A 24390-nucleotide genomic window follows, 5' to 3' on the forward strand; every position below is an offset into this window, starting at 1 on the left:
AATAAAAGCACCATATCATGGATAATGATTTAATAACTATTATTTTATATAGTTCAATTAATATTATAAAGTAGACATGGTTAAGCATTCAGCCTCAATAGGAAGTACAATGATTTAGTATTATAATTAATTCAAAAATTTAAATTAATCTTATAATAACTTAATTATTATTTTTTTAAAACAAAGGTACATTTCGTATATTTGGTGTCAAAATTTCTAGTTACACAATTAGAAATTGCATGAATCGACAAGCTAGCAATGTAACATTCGATAACACTCCTCTTAAAATCGGTCAGTTCGGCTGTACATGTCTGTGACTCATAAACCTTCCTTATATACCACAGGTCTGAGTTAGGGGGTTATTGGGAAGGCCAAAATGAGACTGTGAAATAAATTATGAAAACAGGGGTGTCTGAATACCTTTTGATGGATAAAGTACAAATTTACAGTATTTATGTATATACACCTACATATACGGAACAGCCGAGCCGTCCGTCGCGTACACTGTGTTTGAAACAACAACACCTTACAAAATATTCTGACAGCCCCCATTGCATCCGGTGCTGGGGCTGCTGGGAATTTTTCATTTTAAAAAGTTTGAGAACTAATGTTCTAGATTGTAAGTTAAACTTCCAGAAACATGTACTGCACCTTCATGATAAAATAGTCATGTATACTGTACTTCTATGCTTGTCCGTCTTTCGCATCAATCCTGGACTATTAACCATCGTACTCTTCGTCTTTTGTACAAAGTGATGTTTGTTACTATTTGTACCTATGGCGCTTCCGCCTGGTTTTGGTATACTAAGAAGGTAGCCATCCAATAGAAACTCTCCTCTATCCAAAGACGTATGCTCTTAATGATGAGTAGTACCTGTCGCACTACATCAACAGCTCCGCTACAGGCTTTAAACGGTTGCCTACCTCTGAACCTCCAAATGGCTTATCGAGGTTTTTGCTATTACCTTAAACATGCCATTCCAGTTGACTTTTTAGACTTAACTGTTAATATCCACTGCGATCCTAAAACCGAAAAAAACTCGTTGCTGAAACCATCTCTGCAAGATCAGTAGTCTTCTTTTTCCAAAGGTATGATCACAAGAAAGTTTATTCCATCTGTATCCTTTGCCTTACGAAAATCTATTCTATAATGGTTCAGTCCGAGTCTGCACATTCGTTTTCTTCTAACTGGCCATGGTTCCCTTCGTACTAAACTTGTTATGTTTAACCTGTCTGATTCTCCACTCTGTAAATGTGACAGACCAGAACACTGGCAGCGTGTTCTTTTCACCTTTCCATATTACTTGGATCTTCGTCAGCGTCTGTCTGTTGTGTGGCAACCATTTTCTAGAGGCAACGAGTTCTCTCTCTTGGACTCCAAAGAAAAATTTAATTTAATTTTCTGCAAGATTTTGCACATAAAGCATTTGCCAGAGGCGGACAACTCATCAGTAGTGCTTCAATTCCAGGAACTACTCCTATTCCGGCTCTCCCTCCAGTCCAGATCATCACCTCCATCGTCGCCATTTCGTGTTAACACCACCACCATCATCACTGCCACCATCTTTAGCTCAAGTACCATTTTCACCACCACTACCACCACCACCACCTTCGACCTGAACGGTTGCTAATCTTACTTGTACGATGCCGAACGATATCACTGTATTTTCCTGAGCCTATCTCCAGCTGGCCTCAGGCTGGTCCCAAGGCGGGATCATCTGCTGACACTGGTTATCCTGTGTGGAATCTTTATCTCGCCCTCTCTCTCCTTTTAACTTTATTTACTTGTTTACTTTCTATTCTTCCTTTATTTTTCTTTTTTCCCATTTTTTAAAATTTAAATTTTATTTATTTACTTATTTTTATTTTTTCCGATTTTTATTTTATTTTTCTTAATTTTATTTTATTTCATTTATTTTTATTTTTATTTTTTTAAATTTCTTTTTTACTTTTTAATTCCTTTTATTTCTATAATTTTTATTACTTTATTATTTTGTTTTCTCATACAGTATTTTGAATGGCTTGGACATTCAGTACGTGACACTCGAGGTTCGCTACGGTTCGCGCTTAAGTTGTAGCCCGTCTGCTCGTGGGGAAGGCGGTGGGTGTATCAGGACGCATCTCCCTGGTGCTTGTTGCTTCCTGATAGCAAAGCAGCCAGAAACAACATAACAGACACATACACGACACAAACATAGCATTACCCGCATTTCTGGCCTTTCTGCAGAAACTCTGCAGAAGGGCCAGAAATCATCACAGAGTACCACGGCGGAGTTGAACTAGCGTTTGTGAGCCGCCTTACATAATATACTATACATGTCTACATGGGCTGTGTTAGGTAACTAAGAGTAAGAACATGTGTATGTATACTTGCATGTACACTAATGCTAGGAAAATTGTAAATAAATTTGATGAATTTGAAGTACTGATCAAGTCGTCGAATGCAGACATTGTGGGAATAACAGAGACGCGTTGTCACTGAGACATAAGTGATATTGAATTTGAATATGGGGAGTAAAATTTTCAAAATGATGAATTTTGTAACAAGTTTGTTATATATATAGGAAGGACGGACAGAAGAGGTGGAGGAGTTATGCTCTTAGTAGTTAAGAAGCATATTAAATCTAAGGCAGTGTATCCAGTTGACTTCGGAGACTAGTGCAATGTTGAGTCAGTTTGGTGTGATATAAGCAGTGGGAAAACAAAATCGTAAGACTGTGTTATAGGCCTAATGACTGTGATGAGTATACCAAACAGCTATACAGGGAATTAGAGTGGGCTAGCAAAACAGAATATCTCATATTGGAGGATTTTAACTTTCCGGATGTTGACTGGAATTTTTGGATTGGTCACTCACACACTAGGAAGACTTATGTGGATTTCTTGGATGACTGTTTTCTACAGCAGCATGTTATAGGCAACAAGAGGAAGCGATACTCTTGATCTGGTTATCAACAGTGATTCTTCGTGCATTAAGAATCTGCTAGGATAAAGACCCACTGGGTGTCTTTTACCTGTTTTTTTTTTTTTTTTTTGGTTGATGCTTGCTTTCTTGCATCATTTTCCATTACATCTATTACTATGTTGCTAGATTTACCGCAGCCGGTGGAGGCAGGGAGTTGGAAGGGAAGCGTAGAAATATTTTGGTGGAGGAGAGAACCTGAACTTCTGTCACCAGGATTGCAACTAAACTAAGCAACTGTTTCTCTTAATATTCAGAATATACTCTTGAGTGTATGCAATTTTATTGAGTTTAGAATCAATATAGTGTTTTGTTTGTTTCTTTATTTATTTTTTTAGCGTATTTTCTTCGTGGGTATGTAATCTTGGGTTAGGAAGTAGTATTTTTATAGTCGATATTTTCCTAGATTTCAATGGGTGGCGTTCATGGATTTGCATTTTAAAATTCGTTTTTAAATGAGTGAACATTGGCATCAAACAAAGCTTTAATTTGTTAGATTCTTGATTAAATGGTAACATTATACATAGAAGATAATTAGCGGTACTACCAAAAAAAGAAGCAAAAGCTCTCTCTTTTGTAAGGTACTAAAATAACCATTTTCAGACGCAATTAATTTTAAAAATAAAGAGAGGAATTACCTCAATATATGCATGTAGGACGTTTCTTAACTACTCTCCTTGAATTTAAACTAATATTAAAATAACAAAATGAATTCTACCCCCGGAGGCAACCCATTAGCGATGCAACGTACCCAGCGTCCGTGGTCCGAGTGCTCTAAACCCACCACAAAAATACATCAGACCTCCAACGAACGAGTGGGAGAAGACATTGTATCTATAATTAAAAATGAATAAAAATCTTAAACTTCTAAAATCTTATTTACTTTCCTCTGATACCTGGTATATTGTGATTAAAGTTCACAACAGCAAATTTTGAGATGATATTTTGTTTAAGACAAAATTTTAAAAACCTAATGTGGTTAAGATTTTCGGAAGTTATTTTTATTCATTTTTAACTTATAGACACAATGTATTCTTTCATTCGCTATCGTTCGTTGGAGGTCTGATGTATTTTGGTGGCTGGTTTAGAGTTCTTGGACCACGCATGGCGGGCCGGGTACATTGGATCGGGTTGCCTCAGGGGATGGAATTCATTTCGTTGTTTTAATATTCCTTTAAATTCAAGGGGAGTGTTAGCGAAGAAACGTCCTACATCATATTTAGGCAATTCCTCTCTTTATTTTAAAAATTGATTAATAACATAGGATTTAAATATGTTGACATAGTTAATATATACACTTTGAATAGGTCTTACATCAATCTCGCTTCTCAAGTTCTAAACTAATAAACACTGGTTACTGTTAATCGTATATACCACTTTTGTGTTCTTAAATTATAATAATAATAATAAATAAATAAATAAAAAAGGTTAAATTTGCTTTATTTATCATACAAAAATCGGTAACAAAATCTTAATGTCACAATTTACCTATGTCCGCATTGAATTTTCAATTCAGTTTTCCTTAACTCTCTTGCTAACCACAGTTTTGTAATGGATACTTGGGAATATATCAAATGCGGGCACGCACGCGTGCCAACTTAAATCATTTCTCAGTTTACAGTTCAATGTTCGACATAGTGGTCTCTCCATTGGCTTTAAAAATATACAGTTACAGCTAATACATCTGTTCATGATAATACTCGGAAGTTGTTATAGCTGTCGTTTCGGAGTTTTGAGAGCGTTTAATTTAATATTTATGCTGACAACGACGAAAACTGCTACTGTACTGTAGATATTAACCACGAAATCTCTTTTACATTAGTGAGTTATCCGCACTTTTATAATAAAAGTCAAATAGAAAATAAAAAGTAACATCCAGTTCGAGAAATGCTTTCTTTTGCGATAAATTCTAAAATAAACATATTTGTAATTTGATTTTATGCAGAAAAATCAAATTAGAAAATTGAGTTGCCTGTGACATTACACTGTACTTCAGTCCCATAATTTTTTTTCAGGCACAGACCCCTTTTTATTCCTAGCTTTACCGGAGGATCCCCAAATGTTGTTCTTGTTCATTGGAGTTTAACGACACAAGGGCAGCTAAAGTCTACATGTACCATTAGACGATTTACTTGCTTATACGATGATTAGCTGCTCGTTGATGTTAATCAGATGCAATGGAAAGATTGATTTCCAAGGAAGATAAAAAGCACTGCAAGATTTGCTGTTTTCCGTAGATGTTGTAGAGTTAAAACGTCCTGTAGATTTGAAAGGATCTGAAATATGCTAAACCTATTATTAGAGTAGCAGGGACGGTGAATTAAGATATGTTCCACAATGAGCTTGGTCTTACATGAATTGCATTGAGGGGGACTTCCACCTTTTTTTTTTTTTTTTTTATGAGAACCCCAAACACGAGAGGTATTAGAACCTATAGTACTTAGTACCGTGCTTGGGTTGGAGGTTGAGAAGACGAAAGAAGATATTTGTTGACATTGGACTTGAACTTCTGTAGATTGTAATTTTCAGGAAATACGTATGAAGGAAGGTTGTTCCAGAAAACGGCAGTTGAATGAATAAATGAGGAAGATGAAAAGTTGGTTCTGTGGGTTTGAAGTTGGACAGTAAATGGATGTTGGCTGGTGGCGGCACGTGTTCGGACTGTTTTGAAAGAGAGAGCGGGAATTATAGAAGCCAATTCAGAAGAACAGTGCCCATGGAAGTATCTGTAGAAGAGGCATGCAGCAGAAACAGTACGTCTATGAGAAAGTGAGTGGAGAGACTCTGTTAGAGATGAATCATTAATTAACCTAACTGCCCTCTTCTGAATGGAATCAAGAAGCCTGAGAGAGGTTTTGGGGGCACCACCCCAGATGTGGGAACAATATTCCATGGCAGGGCGGATTTGCGATTTATACAGAGTGAGCAGCTGTTTGGAAGAAAAGTAACGCCGAGAGCGAAAGAGAAAACCAAGTTTTTTAGATGCAGAGGAAGCAATATTTGTAATGTGCTTGTGCCAAGAGAGATTAGAAGTCAGGGTAATCCCCAAAAGAGATATATCATTTTGCCTAGAAATCGGAGTGTCACTAAAGATAAGCATAGGAGCAGAAGAATCCTTTTTGCGAGATATAAGACAAGACTGAGTTTTAGATGGGTTGAAATCAACTAAGTTGTCTTTGCCCCACTGGAGAATTACCTGAAGATCGGCATTTAAGGAATTGGCAGCAGATTTTCGAGAACGTGAAGCTGATTGAGCAGGACAAGGTTTCTCAAAATGGAAAGTTGAATGCAATGTGCTATCATCGGCAAAACTATGGATAGGATTTCCAGTCAATGGAAGAAGGTCATTGATATACAAGAGGAAAAGAGTGGGGGAAAGAACTGAACCTTTGGGGACACCGGCATTAGTGGAGAAGTTAGAAGACAGAGAGCCATCTACCATCACCCTCAGTGAGCGATCACCTGTAAGCAAATGGAGATGGGTAAGTTAAGTGTGTCCAATTCGCAAACGGGCCAATACAACTTCTTCTTGTCTGTTTTGGCGGGAGCTAGAAATCCACTTTTCCGGTTCATTTTCAATTTGATGAATTTTGTAACAAGTTTGTTCCCTCTACATCTATGCCCATTCGAGATTACACGCTTTTTTGATCATGCTCTTAAAATCAATGTAGGAACTAGAGTAAGAGATTGCGGTAAGAGGTCAGTTCGTTTTGCAGCTGGATCTGCTGTTTCATTTTCCGGAATACCATAGTGTCCTGGTATCCAGCAGAGTATTATTTCTTTATCCCGTTCTTGACAGTATTGGAGGCGACTTTTGATGTCTTTGAGCACTGGATGGGAAGAGGAGATTTCATTTCTAATAGCCGATAATGCGCTTAGGGAGTCTGTATAAATTATGGTGGACCATAAGGAAAGACTGCAGATTCTTGTCAAGGCTAGTCGGATTGCATAACGCTCATCTGTTAGTATGGTACATTCCAGGGGTAGTGAAATACTGTCTGTAAAAGAAGGAAAACAGCTGCACATGGTAATTAAATTTTGCACCATCAGTCTATATTACACATTTATGGGAATTTTCTGTAGTATAAGCAGCATGCAATTATTGGAAACAACTATGAGTTGGTAGATTATTCTTCCTCCATTGTGTAAGGAAACATCGCAGCAAGGAATAAATTTTCCATGGTGGATCAGGTAAATAAGTAAGTATCCTGATGGCGAAATCCTGCAGGCTTTGCTTCATAGAAAGGAAACCACTGAGAATCAAAGAGATATTTCCAATTCGGTTGAGTAGGAAAGATTTGCATCTTTGCAGCATATAGACATAAGAGGGTTTGCCATCACTTTGTTTTATTTATTTGTTTTCAGAAATATATATTACAAAAAATATACAGCATAACAATAATGAAAAACAACAACAATATTTATTAATTATATAAATAATATATTTGTATATAAAAATAAAAGTAAATCAGATCATAACCGCTACATTATTTTAATTAGAAAACTCGTTTTACTTGATTTGGATAATGATTGATAAGTTATAAACTCCTGGCTTTTGTTGTTGTGCTGGAGAATAAACATAATCATTTTAAAATCGTATAATAATTAGATGCAGGTCAAAGTAATCGCATATTTCATTTAATTTTGATACTCTATTCTAAGACACTGTAAATAGAAATGATCTGTAGTGTCTATATTTTTAAATTTTATTTTAGAAAGAGAACGTTCTCCACTCTCCAGTGGTAGCATTCAAAGGAAGAGTTGACGTAATGACAACGCAATATTTTGAAAAGTACTGCAAATTGATCATTCGAAGTGGCATTAATTGATGTCGATGAACTTTGAGTTAAATAACATGTAATTATTGAAGTAATTCGCTTTTTCTTCTTATACTTTTTTTTTATTCATTGTAGAATTTGAAGCCTGAGGTTTGAAGCCCTCTTGTTAATTAAATTATTGTATACAGTAGACAATAGTATACAATAAGAAAATTATTAACCTTTTATTATCTAAAAATTAGAGATATCTATTGTTGCAATAAAGCTTGGAGGCCGTCTCGATAAAGAAGAAACAGCAAGAACAATCTAATTTCAGTAAGTATATGATTATAAGAAAGAAGACAACAACAGCTAATGCAATTTTAACCATTTAGTTTCTCTCTCTTAACTCACGTTTAAAACTAATTTCATATATTTTTTAAATTTTCAAAACATAAATTTATCAACCCTTCTCGCCCTCAACAATCCAATCAAATTCATCTTAGAATTTGTTTATTCTGGCCAAATATCGTTCCATTCGACCTTGCTGCATTTTTTAAAATAAAATTTACAAACTTGCCTATAATAATTGTCGGCACTACACCAATAAATTAACCCCCAGTAAAATCAGTTACACCGTTAACCCACTGGTAACATTAGCCATTTCCACAGATTCAAAAATTACAAAAATGTTGGGTTTCATCTTTAGTTGTTTAAACCAGTGGTTCCCAAACTACTGAGATCTACGGACTCTTTCAAAAAATCAAAAAAAGTTAACGGACCCCTTCAAATATCAAAAAAAAGTTTGCGAACCCCTATATATAGCATATGCATATATATATGGTCGACCACCGTTTCGCGAACCCCCTAGAACTGGTCTACGGACCCTCAGGGGTCCGCGGACCCCTGAGGGGTGCCACATAATTTGGGTTTAAATTACTTAAACTTATTATTTTTTTAAATTTTTATGTTTATTTAATTATAAAACAGTGTACAGTATGGTAGGGGTGCCGCAAAATAAAATAAATTACTTAGGGGTGCCGTTATTAAAAAAAGGTTGAAAACCATTGCAATACGGTGACTGTCACAGCGAATCTTCGCTGAAAATTACAAACCGCCTTCGCGGGTTGCAGAGGGTTACAATTAAAATCCTACCACACAGGGCGTAATAGTTTGAATTCGAATGACGTGGGGAAGTGTTAATGGCTTTTGTTTTTTTCAAAAGTTAGCAGAGTTATTTGGTCTTCCGAGAGGGTTGCATGTTTATTTATTTATTTTTTAGACTTTATTTTATTCTTTCTAGAAACTCGGGTTCATCTAGCAAACCAACCCAAGAATACACGCAGTTACAGACAATAAACTGTAGTAACACCTCATAGCCTTAATTGCTTTGGCGCTTGTAGTAGATGGCTTTCATCAACCGGTGAAATACCACCACTTTGCTTATTGGAGGCTTGAAGTGGTGAAACCCATGTTTAGTCTCTAGAGCAAAGTTTCCGGCATCCCCCTCCCCCCATACTTCTCCTTCAACCCTAGCCCAAGCACGGTACTGTACTAAGTACTATAGGTTCTAATACCTCTCGTGTTTGGGGTTCACATAAAAAAAAAAAAACATACACTACTTAACATAAACATATTAAAAACAAATCAATCGTCAGTATCCGTGACGGAGCGGCGTTCTCAGAATCAGGCGCCCGTGCATGCGTTACACCCTTCTTGGTGTGACTCTGGCGCTTATATTCTGAATTAAAGCCTGACTCTGGAGGGTCTATGGGAAGACATGTAAAGGCATCTTCACTTCCTATTTTATAATTAACAACCTCCTGAAGTTTTGCTAGTTTCGTGGAGCATCTCATTTAAATTTGTAGGCTATAGTATTTATTTATTTTTACCTTTTTTATATTATTTATTTGTTATTGTTTTTTTTTTTTTCATTAATGCATGCATTTTTCTCAATGCATCTTTATCCTTGCGGGCCTTTTTCCCGCTGGACCCTTCCTGTGGGCGTTTTTTCCCTAGATTCGAGAGATGCGCATGTTAACACACGAATCATCCTACAAAGACTAAAAGCTACAGACTGGAAAAAAATTGCTGCTAGCCATCCTGATCAAACGCTTACCAATTTAGCAAACTTGTTAAAAGACATCGCCTGTGAAGGGGCCTCCAAATCTGTACGCCTGTCTCCCAGGACCAAGAACTGGTTTACCAGCGACGCAAAACTCGCCTTCATCATCAAACAGAAACTATACAGGAAATGGCAAAAAACACGGGATCTAGCCGACTACCAACTCTATAAAAAAACATCGGGCACGCTTCCTACGCATTCGGAGGAAGGCGCAGAATGACTGGATTGCACACAGAATGAAACTTGGGAAAAGAATCTTCACCAACAAGAATCAACAGTCCCCCATGTCCACTGACACCTTCCTTGCATGGGCTAACTCGCTCGCAACTAAGCCCCTATCTGCCCCAAACCCCTTTATTCGGGTTAATCCACCAGCTAACCAGACATCACTGGATAAAATAGCCATCACAAAGGAACGCCTTACTGAGGTCATCAACAGTCTTCCCAACAAGTCTACCACTGGCCCGGATGGATTCCCTATTTTCATGGTTAAACTGTGCAGTGTATATATCATTGATCTCTTGCTTGATGCATTCAATTCCGTCCTCGTAACAGGAGTTTACCCTGCTATCTGGAACACATATTATGTTTCTCCAGTTCCAAAAAAGTCTAACCCAAAATTGCCTAATGACTACAGACCAATTTCTGTAGGATGCACTTTTCTCAAAATCTTGGAAAAAGCCATACTTCCTGCTCTCATCCATCACATGTTCGGCCACAAACCTCCATACCTCCATAGTGTACTACCTGGACGTTCCGCGATCACCAACCTCTTGGACACACTGTTCAGAATTGAAAGTACCTTAAGCAACAAAGAGCAACTGGATATTGTGTTTCTCGACATTAAGGCGGCCTTTGACAATCTGTCCACCCATGCATTATGTACCATACTGTGCAACTATTTCAAAATCTCTGGCAACATCTAGTTCTCCTTAGGAAACTCCTTCAGTCCAGGATCCTATGGATCAGAAATCAAAACCATAATCACCACATTCTCTGCTCCAGAGGGCTCCCTCAAGGGGGCGTTCTCTCTGCCGCCCTCTTCGCCGCATCTTTAGAACCCTTCCTATCAAACCGTACTAATTTTACCACCTACGCAGATGATATTAAGTTCTTCGTCATCACAAAATGCCCCCAGTCTCTCCAGTCTATTACTGTGAGCTCCAACCGACAGCTACATGAACTGCAAAACTACCTTCATGCGATTGGGCTCTCCATTAATAAAGAGAAAACTGCACAACTCTCTATCACCAAGAAGAAAAATACCAACGATGTGGACATCATTATTGCGAATTCTCCAGTTAAAAAAGTCACCCAGCATAAAGATTTGGGTATCATCTGGGACAAAGACCTCACCTTCTTGCCTCACTTTAATGCCACTCGAACGAAAACATATTCGGCTTTATGGGCAGTAAAACAAGAGATCTCCAACTTCCATAACCCGGACCTTATCATCAAATACATTCTTCGTTGTATTTTCCCAATTCCATTATATGCCTCGACTATATGGTCCTCAGCACCCTCATCATACCAAGCCAGGTTCCTCTCCCTGGAATTCTGGATCTTGAAATGGCTAAATAGGGTTGCCGGGCTAACACCTACAATCTCAAAATCTGTTCTGGTCACCAATCTTAATACGCTTCCTTGGAGGTATCACATCATCTCTAGGAACCTTCTTACCCTCTCTCAGCTTCTATCCGGAAAACTGAGGTCACCCGATATTTGGGATATCATCGCCAGACCGTCCGACAGGAGAAGATGCCAGTCCAACACCTCCCCATACAGATCGAAGCTGCGTAGCATGTCCTCCTTGGACAACATGTTTCCACACAACTCCTTCCAAATATTTAACAGATTAGCCATAGACGCTGAGAAACTTTGCAAGGACAGAACCTACAGATCTTCCATTCTTGCAGACATGTATGCCTTAGTCATGCTCTAGGTGGACTCTCTGTGATACCGCAATATCCACGCTTCGATGTATCCGGATGCACTTTTATTTGTTGTAACTTTATGTTTTTGTACTTGTTGTAACTTTATGTTTTTGTACTTGTTGTAACTTTATGTTTTTGTTATAACTTTATGTTTTTGTATCTTCACCAGTGGCTGTTTAAGGCCGTATATTGTATCTGGCTCTGTATGCAATGCATATGTCTGTATTTTATGTTTTTTTCTCTGTATATAACTCATGTCCTCTAGCTGCATAGCTGTAAAAGGACACTTCTTCGGAAATAAATTGATATTAATAATAATAATAATAATAATAACTTCAGAGCAAGTGATATACTGTAGTAATTTCATGATTGCAGTTGACACTTCGAAACATATTTTGTCTGTTCTAAACGACAGATCTGTTGGTTGTTTCGTTTCCGGTGTTATTTTGTGTCGAGAAATAATATTTAAACATTAACACTGTCATGCTGCAGAAATCTTTCACCCATTTTAGAGATGTAGTACGATCAAATGCAGAGTAATACTTTTGTTCACAAGTAATTGGCTGTTATATGGCTCTTTTCATAGGCTCTATAATGTCAGGATTGGATTACTCAATACAGGTTGTACCTTGAATTGATAATAAAACTAATTCCGTTTTTCAGTTTTCACGTTAAAATCCTTGAAACAGTTTTGCTGCTTATTGTGTACTTTGACTTGTGTACATTCTATAGGTTTAAATTTTAATATAGACAGTCTTAATTTTAACCACATGCTTATCCAAGTGATATTTACAAAATATTGGCTTTTTTAATTCACATCGACTTCCATGGGAGAGCAGTGACGCGTTATGCCTTCATGGTGCTCACATCTGGTGAGTATGGGCTTGACACACCCAGGGTCCTGAGCTGGAAATCATAATTCTTCTCTTTCTTGGTGATTCCCTTCTACTTCTCTCTATCTCTCTCTCACTCACAGGGTAACTGGGTAATTTTTTTTAGCTGGGGCAACATAAGCCTCAAGCTTCCTTGCACCATATGGCTAATAATAATAATAATAATGGTGCCCAAGGCAAAATGAAATTTGGGGGGGGGGGCATCTAAAGAAAAACTAAAAGAGAACATTTTCAATGTAATTTTATTATTACAACAAAACAAACAAATTATATGATTTAAGGAGTAAATATAAAATTTCATCAAAATTGGTAAAACTATTTTTGAAAAAACGTAATTTTCAAATTAATCTTCAAGCAAAGTTCATTGACCTTGGCAGGTAAAAAAGATCAGTTTCCGATAAAAACCACTTTAAAATATTAGGGAAAAACAGCAATGAGTGTTTGAAACAGTGATTTTGGGGCCCCCTCTGATCAGTCCCCAGGCAGATGTCTTTTTTGCCTATAGGATAATGTGCCATTGTGGGAGTGGAAAACTAAATGTACGATAAGCCATTGAGAAACCTAGTCACATTCTATTGCAATGCACTTCGATAGTCTTAATACTGACATTACTGAATATAATAAAACCCAAAGTAAAGGAATTTTAAGAAAGAACATAATGTTAAAAAGGGTACCAGTCTTTTCGGATTCGTTGTGAATTACCATACTGGTGCACGCGAAAGCCAAGGATTTATATTCAGTAATGGTAGTATTGAGAATATCACGCTATTGAAGTGCGCTTCAGGGAAGCTGTGCTTCTTAATAGTTTTCCATAATTTTAGTCCTCCCCCCAATATTCTTCCCACTTTTCCATGGAAGTCTGATGATCCTGATCAGCAGATCTATAGAGGTGAGTTATCTTAATAAAGACTTCTTTAACATCTTGAAATTTTAATGCAGTAAAATTAGATGCAAAAATTATATACCTCATCATATTCAATGAAAAAAATATATACAAAGAATAATATTTTAAAATAAACGATTTTAAAGCAAAATGATGTAATAAATCGGAATGCACTTTAGAAGGTCATCATCCTCCGCAATGCTACGTATTGAGATGCTTAATTGGAGTATAAACGAGATTGGAGTAATTGGAGTAAAAAGCTACTTGCTAAAAACATGCCATTCATTCCTTAAATGAATTACTGGTATTTTTTCCACCAATATTTTTTGTGTTCATACAGCACTCTATATATAGGACTGTATGAACAATAGGCTTGTGACGTTATCTAAAACTATTATTTTTGATTGCTGTTTTCGAAAGAGGCCAACCTGACCTAATACAGGTCCTTGTGTAGTCTAGTTGTATCGTCTATTAAGTAGCACAAGACCTTGCCGCTGTCTATCCTGGGTTCATGATCAAAGAGAACCGGAAATATTAGGCACGTGGGAATGACGTCACGAGAAACATGCGACCGTTTATTTGGTGGAGAAGGTGGCGCCCTGCATGATCGACGGTACTTGTAAAAATGGTTTCCGTTAAGGAGGAGTGGGAGAGGATTCCTTCGTATTCCGAATTAGCACATGGAGTGTACAATTTTAGTTTGTATATTATTCAGCAAGCAAAACTGATCAGTTATACGGATAGCATCAGATATGCATGGAAATATTGCCAATTGGATATAAATGATGTGATCCTTGTGTTATTGTTAGCTTTTGCATGGACAGCAATTCGGCATTTTGCTACGGAATGGCTATTCAAGGTGAATGAACTTATTTTTGTATGTCTGTTATTTCTTAAGAAAACTAATTCCTTCAGGTGGGTTAAAAATAATCTTTATTGTTATTTTTTTTTTCTTGCGTTTGTTTAATTGTTACGGCCCTTGTTATTACAGAATGCTCTTAGCTGGTAATCTAAACACGCTGTGCGGTTTCTGACTCGAATTGCGCATCTCACCGAAACGTAGTTTGTCGATATTTATTTTATTGTTTTGTTGTATTACGAAATTGTTTTAATAAATGTACTGTAGAATAACAACAATAATAAAAGGTCAGCGTATTTAAGGTGCTTGGCGTCGTTGCCGTACCAAGTGGTGTCATATTTCTTTTTGACAGTTTGTAATATTACCGGTGATCAAGAGGTAGGGAAAAGAAACTTGATACACCAGCGACAATGAATGCAATTCAAACTTACATTTGTAAGCTGAAAATCTGGCAATTAGTAATTCCATTTGGAAAAGAAAGGTAAATAATATATGTGGAGAGGGAGTTTTAGTTTCAGGTAAGTTAATTAGAACTTGCCATGGAAAATTATTTGATACTGGGAAGTTTGCGACTTCAAGGGCAGGAAACCACTTGGGACCTTGCACCCGGTGAAAATAAAAATCATGCAGAGGCAGAAACTAATTTTATATTAATAGAATTATATTTTATAACTGGAAACGCACTTTTATAAACAGGTAGTATATTTGTAGGAACGGTTTTCTGTAACATTACAGAAAATTGACTACTTGTTTTCTGTAATAATGTCGCAGGGTATGAAGAAAGAAATTATGTATTGGCTGGTTTATGCGATAAGTAGCAATTAGCTTTATTGCTTCTATTGTAAATATTTCCCTTGACTGAATCGCTTAAAACGAGACAGGGTTTCTGGTTTGGCCTAACGTATCTCAAGCTCGTTTAATTAAACAATAATAAATCTGCTATACAGATAATAGACGATGTAATGTAGTCTCTACCACAGCAAGGAATTTTTGCAGCTGGAGGGAGCAAAGCCAAAAAATACCACCACAGAATTCTGTTATGAGAATAATTTTGATCGTGCCAAATAGCAATAATGTTGCATTATAAGCAACTGATATAATATATATTAGTTACATAAAAAAATGAGGGGATATTCACACACAACATGAGGTGGAAGTTACACGGATGAAAAATTCCTTTTTAGTATGTGTTAAATTCATTACAATTTTTGAATTTACATATTGATATTTTTATTTTACATGCAAATAATAAAATACAAACCATTTACAAAACGTAATGAACTGATATTCAAAAATTATTTTCACAGTTTATAAGCATCTCTTGTGTTTGATGGCCTTGTCCTTCAAGCATACCCGTTTCCCCCCAAGAGGCCCCACATGAGTTGCATTTTCAAATTAGCACTCTATGCCACTACACTATTCAAAATTAAATATCTATTATCAGTGATCAGGCTGTCACTGCTGAAAGGATATTTCCTGAGCTGGATATCATCATCATTCTTCTCTTTCTTGGTGATTCCTTTCTACTTCTGACTCTTGTTTTCTCTCTCTCTCTCTCTCTCTCTCTCTCTTGGAGTAATTCAGAATTTTTTTTTTTTTTTTTTGGCTGGTGCAGCATAAGCCTCAGGCTTCCTTGCACCACATGGCTGTTAATAATAATAATAATTTGGAATAGTATAGTGCAAAGAGCGTTAATGTTATTAAAACATTTTTGCCACCTGTCACTTGTGTGGTGCTCACAGTTCAACCACTGTCACAAAAATGAATTTATATAGATAATCCTATTTGCTTCATAATGAGGTAGTCTGAGTGCAGTGATCCAAAAATAGCGCTATTTTCTGATCCCATATAATTACAAAATATATTAATACCTTTTTATAATAAAGAATGTAATAAAATTGTGATAGTATACTCTTTAATTGAGATAAAGAATTGTTATTGATGATTCATATAAGAGGAAACAGCTCTTACCTATTCTCATGACATTTCATTTGAAAAACTAGAATACTAACTAGAAAGGGAATTAGTATCTCTGAATAGAAATTTTAGGTAGTGCTGTTGGAAGCAGAACTGAAGTAAGGCTTTTATAAAACTCAAACATGTAAGAAAGGGACCCCTTATGATTTTATTCACAGGGTCAGATATACATTAGCATTAGCATTAGCATTAGTAGAGGCATTTGATGCAAGAAAGCAAGCTTATGCAGCATCAGCCAAAAAAAAAAAAAAAAAAAAAAAAAAAAAAAGTAACATAAATAAATAAAAATAACCACTTCCACTTCACCCCTCTGTACATTGTATATTATAGTGATATGTGGGTTTACAGTAGGAGCGAGAAAGTAGAGGAGTTAGAAAAGATGTATATGGAAGATGCTAAAGTAACCTTGTCCACATATGGAGAATATAATCTGACTTTGGTAGTAACGAGTTTTAATTTTGAAGCTTTAATTTGTTACTTTTTTAATTTTTTTAAAAAACTCTAACCGAGTAATAAAATAGTTGAAAAACTTTTGTAAAAGTAACATATTTCACATTACGTTAGTTCAGAAATATCTTATATTTTTGCAATTTTTTTCCTTAACAAAAATAAATCTAAAAGAAATATTGAAAAAAATAATTATTATCAAAGGGTTAGCTTGAATCTTTGGAATGAATGTGAATATTCTAAATGGGTACAGCCTAATTACTGCACAAAGATTACTAACATCCCAAATTCCAAAATATGATTAGCACTTGACCATTGAAAGGAATATTATATGATCTGTAACTTGCACACAACTGCCAGTTCCTGTTCCTAGGAAAGAACCTACTACTCTTTTTTTTATACATAAAATAAAGTTTTATTTCATATTTTAGGCATTTAAAACAATAGCAATTTGTATTTTGCACAAAGGTAATTATTTTTGTTGACTTTTTAGATTATGGTTTGAAATGTGAAATAACACTATCAATGATATTTCAGAACAGCCTAGCAAAATGATCTGTTCTTGCAAAAATAAACACAAAACTATGGTAACTTTAATGTGAAAGATATAAATAACTTTAAATGAAATAGTTATAATTCTGAGAAATAATTTTAGCCAGTTTCCTTTCTAGGAACGATGATGCTTTAGTGTCATTAACTCTAAGCACCACACACTTAGAAAATTTTATATATACAATAGAATAATGCTGTGCTGTTTTCATATAATATTAATATGAAATTTTAAGCAAAAATACTAGAATTATTCATATGTAACTTTTAGTTATTATGCAAAATACTTTTATCAACCATTTATATTATATATTCTGCTAGTAGGGCATTACATTCTGTTAGCATTTTTTTTTACCTGACAAAAAAGAATGTACTTAAATGAAATTAATTACCACATTTGTCAGATGACAACATCCATCTAGATTTTAGAAGGTGGATTTTGGAAAAAATATTTTATTGCAAATGTTTAAAATACAAATTCACAACTAAAGGTCATTTTCTTAATTATTGGATAAATGCAGTATCTTTCAGATCCCCTGTTTCCATGTTTTTGACATAAAATTTAAAATTTAACACTTTAAATTTAAAGGCAACAGCATGCGAGAACCTCTTCTGCCTTGTACCCATTTCATCATGGCTACAAATTTATGACAAATCAGACTGTTGTATTGCAAAAAACATAGACACCTGAGCTACTAAAGAGTTGTTTTTATCTCTGCACTGGTGACTCATTGATTTATAGAAGGGGCTACTGATATTCTTGGAGGTCATGAGAGATAAGGTCAGTAAAATGTTTACTAATACCAGTAATACAGACTGATCATGCTACTTGTTACATGTGTATATTTCAGTGGGAAGAAGCAGGATGGGAAGTTAGACAGTTTTCATATGTGATAGTAATGCAGAGCATAATGGTAACTTCCTATAATCCTTTCCAGAAAAAGGTTTCTGGAAGAAAGTAGAGTTTTATTGTACCAGGAAAAAAGTGCATCTTATGGTTGGTCCAACAAATATGGTAATCCCTTAATGAAAATGGCATTAAGCTGAAGTGTGTAGTTCTTGTTTTTGAAATGACTATTCACAATGCTGTTGGTTTTATTTGCCATGAAACTGGTATTATTAGAGGTCTTTCATTTAGGACAAGCTGGTTTGAGAATCCAGGAATTGGTTCATTATGTGAATATAAAAGTTTGTAATCAGATGAAGTAAAATGGATGATATATCTGTTTGGCATTCAATTTGAATTCCAGTGAAGTTGGTGAATGTTTTGTATATGATTTTATGTCTGTAATGTGCAGTGATGAAAGATTGATTCATTTTGCTGATCACCTGATTTCCATGTCTATAAGCAAAAACTTTTAATTTCCTGCTATTACTTGGTAACAACCAAGTCTTGGTATGGATCAGATTTAGAATCAGAGGGAGAAAAAAAAAATTTTTAAAACCAAAAATATCTTTGTAGACTATAAATAAGAAAATTAATCTATTTTTAATTGTTCCATTCCAGCCATTGAAATTTGTGGGTATTAAAAGTTGTTAGAATGAAATGAATTGTATTGAATGAGTGAATTTTATTAAATGAATGAATTTTATTATGAATACTTTCATAATAAAATTTATAGATTTCATTTCATCCAGTCTAAACAATGCCATTTAATTATGTTAAATATACCAGTTTTTACTGGTACTTACAACACATGTAATGCTTAATTTGTGCTGATGCATTGCTTTCATTCTGGTAGCAGAGCTTCAATTAAAACCATGTGCTACTAAGGTGAGAGATATTTGCTCCCGACACTGGCACCCTCATGTGCAACATCTTACACCTACCTGCCATTCCATATTTATGCATGAGTGGAGTTGGGTAGACATGTTGTTCATAGTGCAACTTTTCCTCTAGTGGTGATATTTAGTACCAATTTTATTTTTAATATATTTCTTTTTGTACATTTCCTCCATTAGATCATGTTTCAGATAGCTCTAAGCAGGAATACTTAGGCCATCTGGTACTTAGATACACTATACTGGGGAGTTTCAGGATGTATGATGAAGAGCTGCTGGAATGAGTACAGAGAAGGGTAACGAGATTGGTGAGGGGAAACAAAGGGTTGGTGTTGGCTTCTGGAGACTAGGCACCTGCGAGGTGGTCTGATTTGAGGTGTATAAAGACTTGAATGGATTGAGCAAGCTCAGTGCTAATGAGATTCTTCCTCTTGCTCAGATTACTCACTTTAGGGGGTATAAATTCCAATTGAGGAAAGACAATTGTAGAATAGATGTGTAGAAATTCGCCTTTAGCCACTGGGTGGTTGATAGTTTGAACAAACTTCCATCTGTTGTAGTGGAGATCAGCAACTTAAATAAGTTCAAGGCAGAACTAGACAAACATTTGGAGTGAATGGATGGGTGAAATGGGAAGGGTGTTTTTTTTTTGGTTGATGCTATATAAGCTTGCTTTCTTGCGTCGTATGCCCTGCTAATGCTAATATGCCCATTGTGGTTCCTGCTTAATTCATTAGTGTGTGGAAGGAATTTTTTTCCTACCATAGTTCAGAAGTGCCATTTATACATCAGAATGTTTCAGATTGACTGTGAGATATTCATTGCATTTTTTGTTACTGCCCCAATATTATATAAAAAATACTCGTCAGCTAAAAGGATTTTAGTGTCATTCTAACAACATTTTTAAATGTACTAATCAAAAATTGGAATTGAATTTAAGACCTTGATAGGCATTGGTAATATTTTTGGGGTGTGAAGTAGAGTTATCCTATATTGGTTGTGGTGATCATTATAGTATAATAAAACTTCCTGCAAATACCTCAATTGACTCCTCTAAGGTGCCTAGTTTCCAAGCTCTGCAACCCACATATTCAAAGTCTTTCCTTTTACCGATCTCACCAAGTGAGTTATTCGTCTTTGGACCCTTTCAAAAAGAACAATGTCTTTCTTTAGGTGCAGTCTCTATACTTGAACACAGTATTCCAAGTGTGGTCTAACAATAGCCTTATAATGGCATTATTATGTACTTATCTCTATTAGCAAATGTTCTATAAATCATCGATAAGACACCATGGGCCTTCCTTGCAGCCTGTCTACGATGCTCGGAGAACTTCATGTCTGACCGTATTGTAACACTCAAGTCCCTTTCCTCCACTACCGGCTTTAGTTCAACTCCACTTTGCTAGATTGAAGCATAGCTGCCATTTTTCTGACTACCCCTGAAGTCTATCTAGGTCACTGAAGTATCTCTGCTTGGCGGTGATCATTAACATCATATAAAATTTACACACTTCATTTGTCAATTCATTCTAATAAATTACATACAACCTTTTCAATAAAAAGTTGTTTATCTGCATTTCTTTCGGTCTCTTTATGAACTTGGTATATGCTGATTCTGAATATTACCCCAGTTTTTCCATAGCATTAATGGTTTGCCTAGTAATGAAAGAAAAGTAAATATGCAATGATATTATATTGTATTTATTAACAATGTTTAATTTCTGTATAGAATTGATTTGAGTATACTCAATTCTGCATAATAAAAAAATAAACAACAAGCTAAAAATTACAACGTAAAAAGCTAAAACCCTTTTATGGTTAAAAAAATTTTTTCTTAAAATTTGAACATGTATGTCTTTGATGTCAGTGTGATCATCCTGAACCAAGAACTCACCCATTATAGTTTCAATCTACTTTCCTTGATACCTGGGTGCCTCCGTAGCCAGGTGAGCAGGAGCAGCAGTGCGTAGCACACGCTTCTTAATTAGACCGGGGTTCGAGACCATGACCACCAAATACGAAGGATGCGGAAAGGTCAGGGAATGACCGCCGCATATCCCCAGAGCAATATGGCCTTAGTTGCTAATGCTCCTAAAAAAAAAACCAAACCTTGGTACCTCTTCTCCATTGCCTGTGTCTTGGTGGTGGTGGTGTCTTCCCTATACTTTTCACTAACATTTGCCTAGATTTGGCCTGAAAAAATCTAGGCGAGAGTGCAAGTAATGGAGCTTGATTGTTATTCCACATCTCATTTTTCAGTAATTCTTAATCAACTTGTCCACTAGTTTCTATGTAATTTTTAATCAGTGTTACCAAGCATGGCATTCACTATAAGGGGAAATAATTGCAAAGTATTTTATTCAGCATCAGTTATTTTGTCTTTGGCTCTTGTGAGGAAAACAGATTCTTGATTTGTGAACCAATAAATATGCCACCTTTTTGCCTTTGAATGTGCAATTTTGGAAACAGATTTTATATGCTTGAAGAGCTCACTTTGAGGTTTCAGTACTTTAATAAATTGTTTGACCAGTCCCAACTGGAGTGATGGAAACAAGACTGTTTCTTGGAACCAAGTGATTGCTTACTACATTATGTGCACAGGCTGCAACTCAGTTATTGAAGAGAATTCTTTTTTTCTGTAGTGCTGATCCTATTATATATATATAATATTATATATATATATAATATTATATATAATATACAAATTAATGGGTGACGTGGAAGCCTATGATAGATATAAGTTGGTCTGTAACCAAGTCACAAAGGAGATTAGGCAGGCAAAGGCAGATTATGAGAAATCCTTGGCAAAGGATGCAAAGAAAAACAGAAAAGAGTTCTTTACCTATTTAAACTCAAGAAGGAAAGGGATGAATCAGATTGGTCCACTGGATGTTGATGGTTCAACAGTTGAGGATCCAGCTCAGGTGGCTAACAATCTAAACGAGTATTTTGCATCTACATTCACACATGAGGAGTTATTCAGGAAGGGGAATGTCGTAGGTGAAGTAAACATTGGCAGTGAGCTAGATGATTTTCTAATAACTGAGAGGAAAGTGGAGGAGAAATTGTTGAGGATAAACATAAAAAAGGCACCCGGGGTGGATGGGATCTATCCAGTTATATTAAAGGAGGCAGCAAAGGAAGTAAGCAAACCCCTAGCCATAATTATGAGAGCTTCTTTGGACTCAGGGGAGGTACCCATGGACTGGAGATGTGCAAATGTAACCCCAATTCACAAAGGAGGATCAAAGGCTGACACAAGTAATTATAGACCTGTTAGTTTAACTTCGGTTCCAGGAAAATTAATGGAGGCACTGGTTAAAGAAGCACTGCAGGATCATCTGGACAAGAATTCAGTTATAGCTCAGACACAGCATGGGTTTGTTAAGGGCAGGTCTTGTCTGACCAATTTGATTGGATACTATGATGTAGTCACAAAAGAACTGGATGCAGGGAATAACTTTGATATTATATATTTGGATCTTAGAAAGGCTTTTGATACTGTTGCGCATGGAAGACTGCTGCACAAATTGGAGAAGTGTGGCATTCGAGGCAAATTGCTGCTATGGATAAAGGGATGGTTGAGTGGCAGAAGACAGAGAGTGGTAATCAATGGACACTGCTCAACGTGGACTAATGTTATTAGTGGAGTTCCTCAGGGTTCAGTGTTGGGTCCATTGTTGTTTTCTGTATTTATAAATGATATTGATGATGGTGTATCAGGCTTAATGTCCAAGTTTGCAGACGATACAAAGATTGGCAGGGTTGTTAAGGACACTACTGATACTATGCTGCTGCAACAGGATCTGGAAAGGTTGAGCAGATGGGCTGAGAGGTGGCAAATGAAGTTTAACATTGACAAATGTAAAGTACTACATATGGGAAACAGTAACCCCAGATCAACGTATCAACTCTGTGGTACTACGCTGACAGTGGTAGAGAATGAAAAGGACCTGGGGGTAATTGTGCAGGCAGATATGAAGTTCTCTGAGCAGTGCAGACGAGCTGCAAGAGTAGCTCATGGTGTCTTGTCAATGATATACAGGAATTTTTCTAGCAGGGACAGGGATGTGATTATTCCCTTGTATAAGGCATTGGTCAGGCCACACCTTGAGTACTGTATACAGGTCTGGAGGCCTCATTTCAAGAAGGATGTAGAGCTGCTGGAACGAGTACAGAGAAGGGCAACAAGATTAGTGAATGGAACAAAGGGTTGCTCTTACGAAGAAAGGCTTAAGTTTTGCAAATTACAGAGCCTGGAGACTAGGCATCGCCGAGGTGATCTGATAGAGGTGTACAAGGCTTTGAATGGCTTGAGCATGCTCAATGCCGATGGAATTCTTCCTCTTGCTCAGAATAATCACCTGAGAGGGCATAAATTCAAATTGAGGAAGGACGGATGTCGGATAGATGTGCGGAAATTCGCCTTTAGCCAGCGGGCAGTTGGTTTGTGGAATAGACTTCCATCGCTTGTTGTTGAAGTTGATAGCCTAAACAAATTTAAGGCTCAGCTGGACAGGTATTTCGAACGAATTGAGGGGTGAAATGGGAGTAGTGGTTGTTTTTTTTTTTTTTTTGGCTGATGCTGAATAAGCTTGCTTTCTTGCATCATATGCCTCTACTAATGCTAATGCTAATGCTATTGCCTTGTTGTTCCAGAGGCAGAGAAAGCAAACCTACCTGAGGTCCTCGTCTTCCTATTTATACTGATTGTACTGCTTGATCTTCTCTAACATATGCTTCACATTTCTATAGTCTTCTTTTATGAATACTGTGTAACAGGAATTGATGTACCTTCCCATTGTGGTGCAACACAGCTTTCAAGCTTCAACTGTCTGTGAAAATATGCCACTCGTGTGGATTGTAACTAGTACCAATTTCTTCATAAAAATCAAAACACAGGGATCCTGCAATAGTGTAAAAAATACTTAAGTGAGATGTTCTGTATGTGGAAGTTATGCTACTGGAATTCAGTAGATTCCACTCTTAAAAGAGGTGTCAGGAGTTCTGCATTGGATTTAGTTATACCCAAGTCCCTCACTTAGTCATCCAGTTCTTTCTGATTAGAGAAATGTGGCACTTTACATGTATATAGTAATAACTAGGATTACACCTTGGGGTCCTGAGGTGTAATCCTAGTTATTCTGCGTTCCCTAGATTTATCATCCAATTCGGAAACTCTTCTCTGAAAGATGAATTGGGAATTGGCAGGGCTTCGTGTT

The 24390-nt window shown here is 36.3% G+C and overlaps 1 protein-coding gene across 1 annotated transcript in view; it reads left to right on the forward strand.

Annotated features, from left to right (window-relative positions):
• The first annotated feature begins 14179 nt into the window (after positions 1-14179).
• LOC150080183 (ceramide synthase 1-like) overlaps positions 14180-24390 on the forward strand; it is a 98101-nt gene continuing 87890 nt past the window's right edge. Inside the window, exon 1 of the mRNA XM_090380639.1 lies at positions 14180-14413. Coding sequence (XP_090236765.1) covers positions 14180-14413 — 234 coding nt within the window. The remainder of the gene's footprint in view (positions 14414-24390) is intronic.

Source organism: Mastigoproctus giganteus, chromosome 9 (assembly GCF_048544385.1).
Source record: "Mastigoproctus giganteus isolate SK-2022 chromosome 9, ASM4854438v1, whole genome shotgun sequence".
Classification (NCBI taxonomy): Eukaryota; Metazoa; Arthropoda; class Arachnida; order Uropygi; family Thelyphonidae; genus Mastigoproctus; species Mastigoproctus giganteus.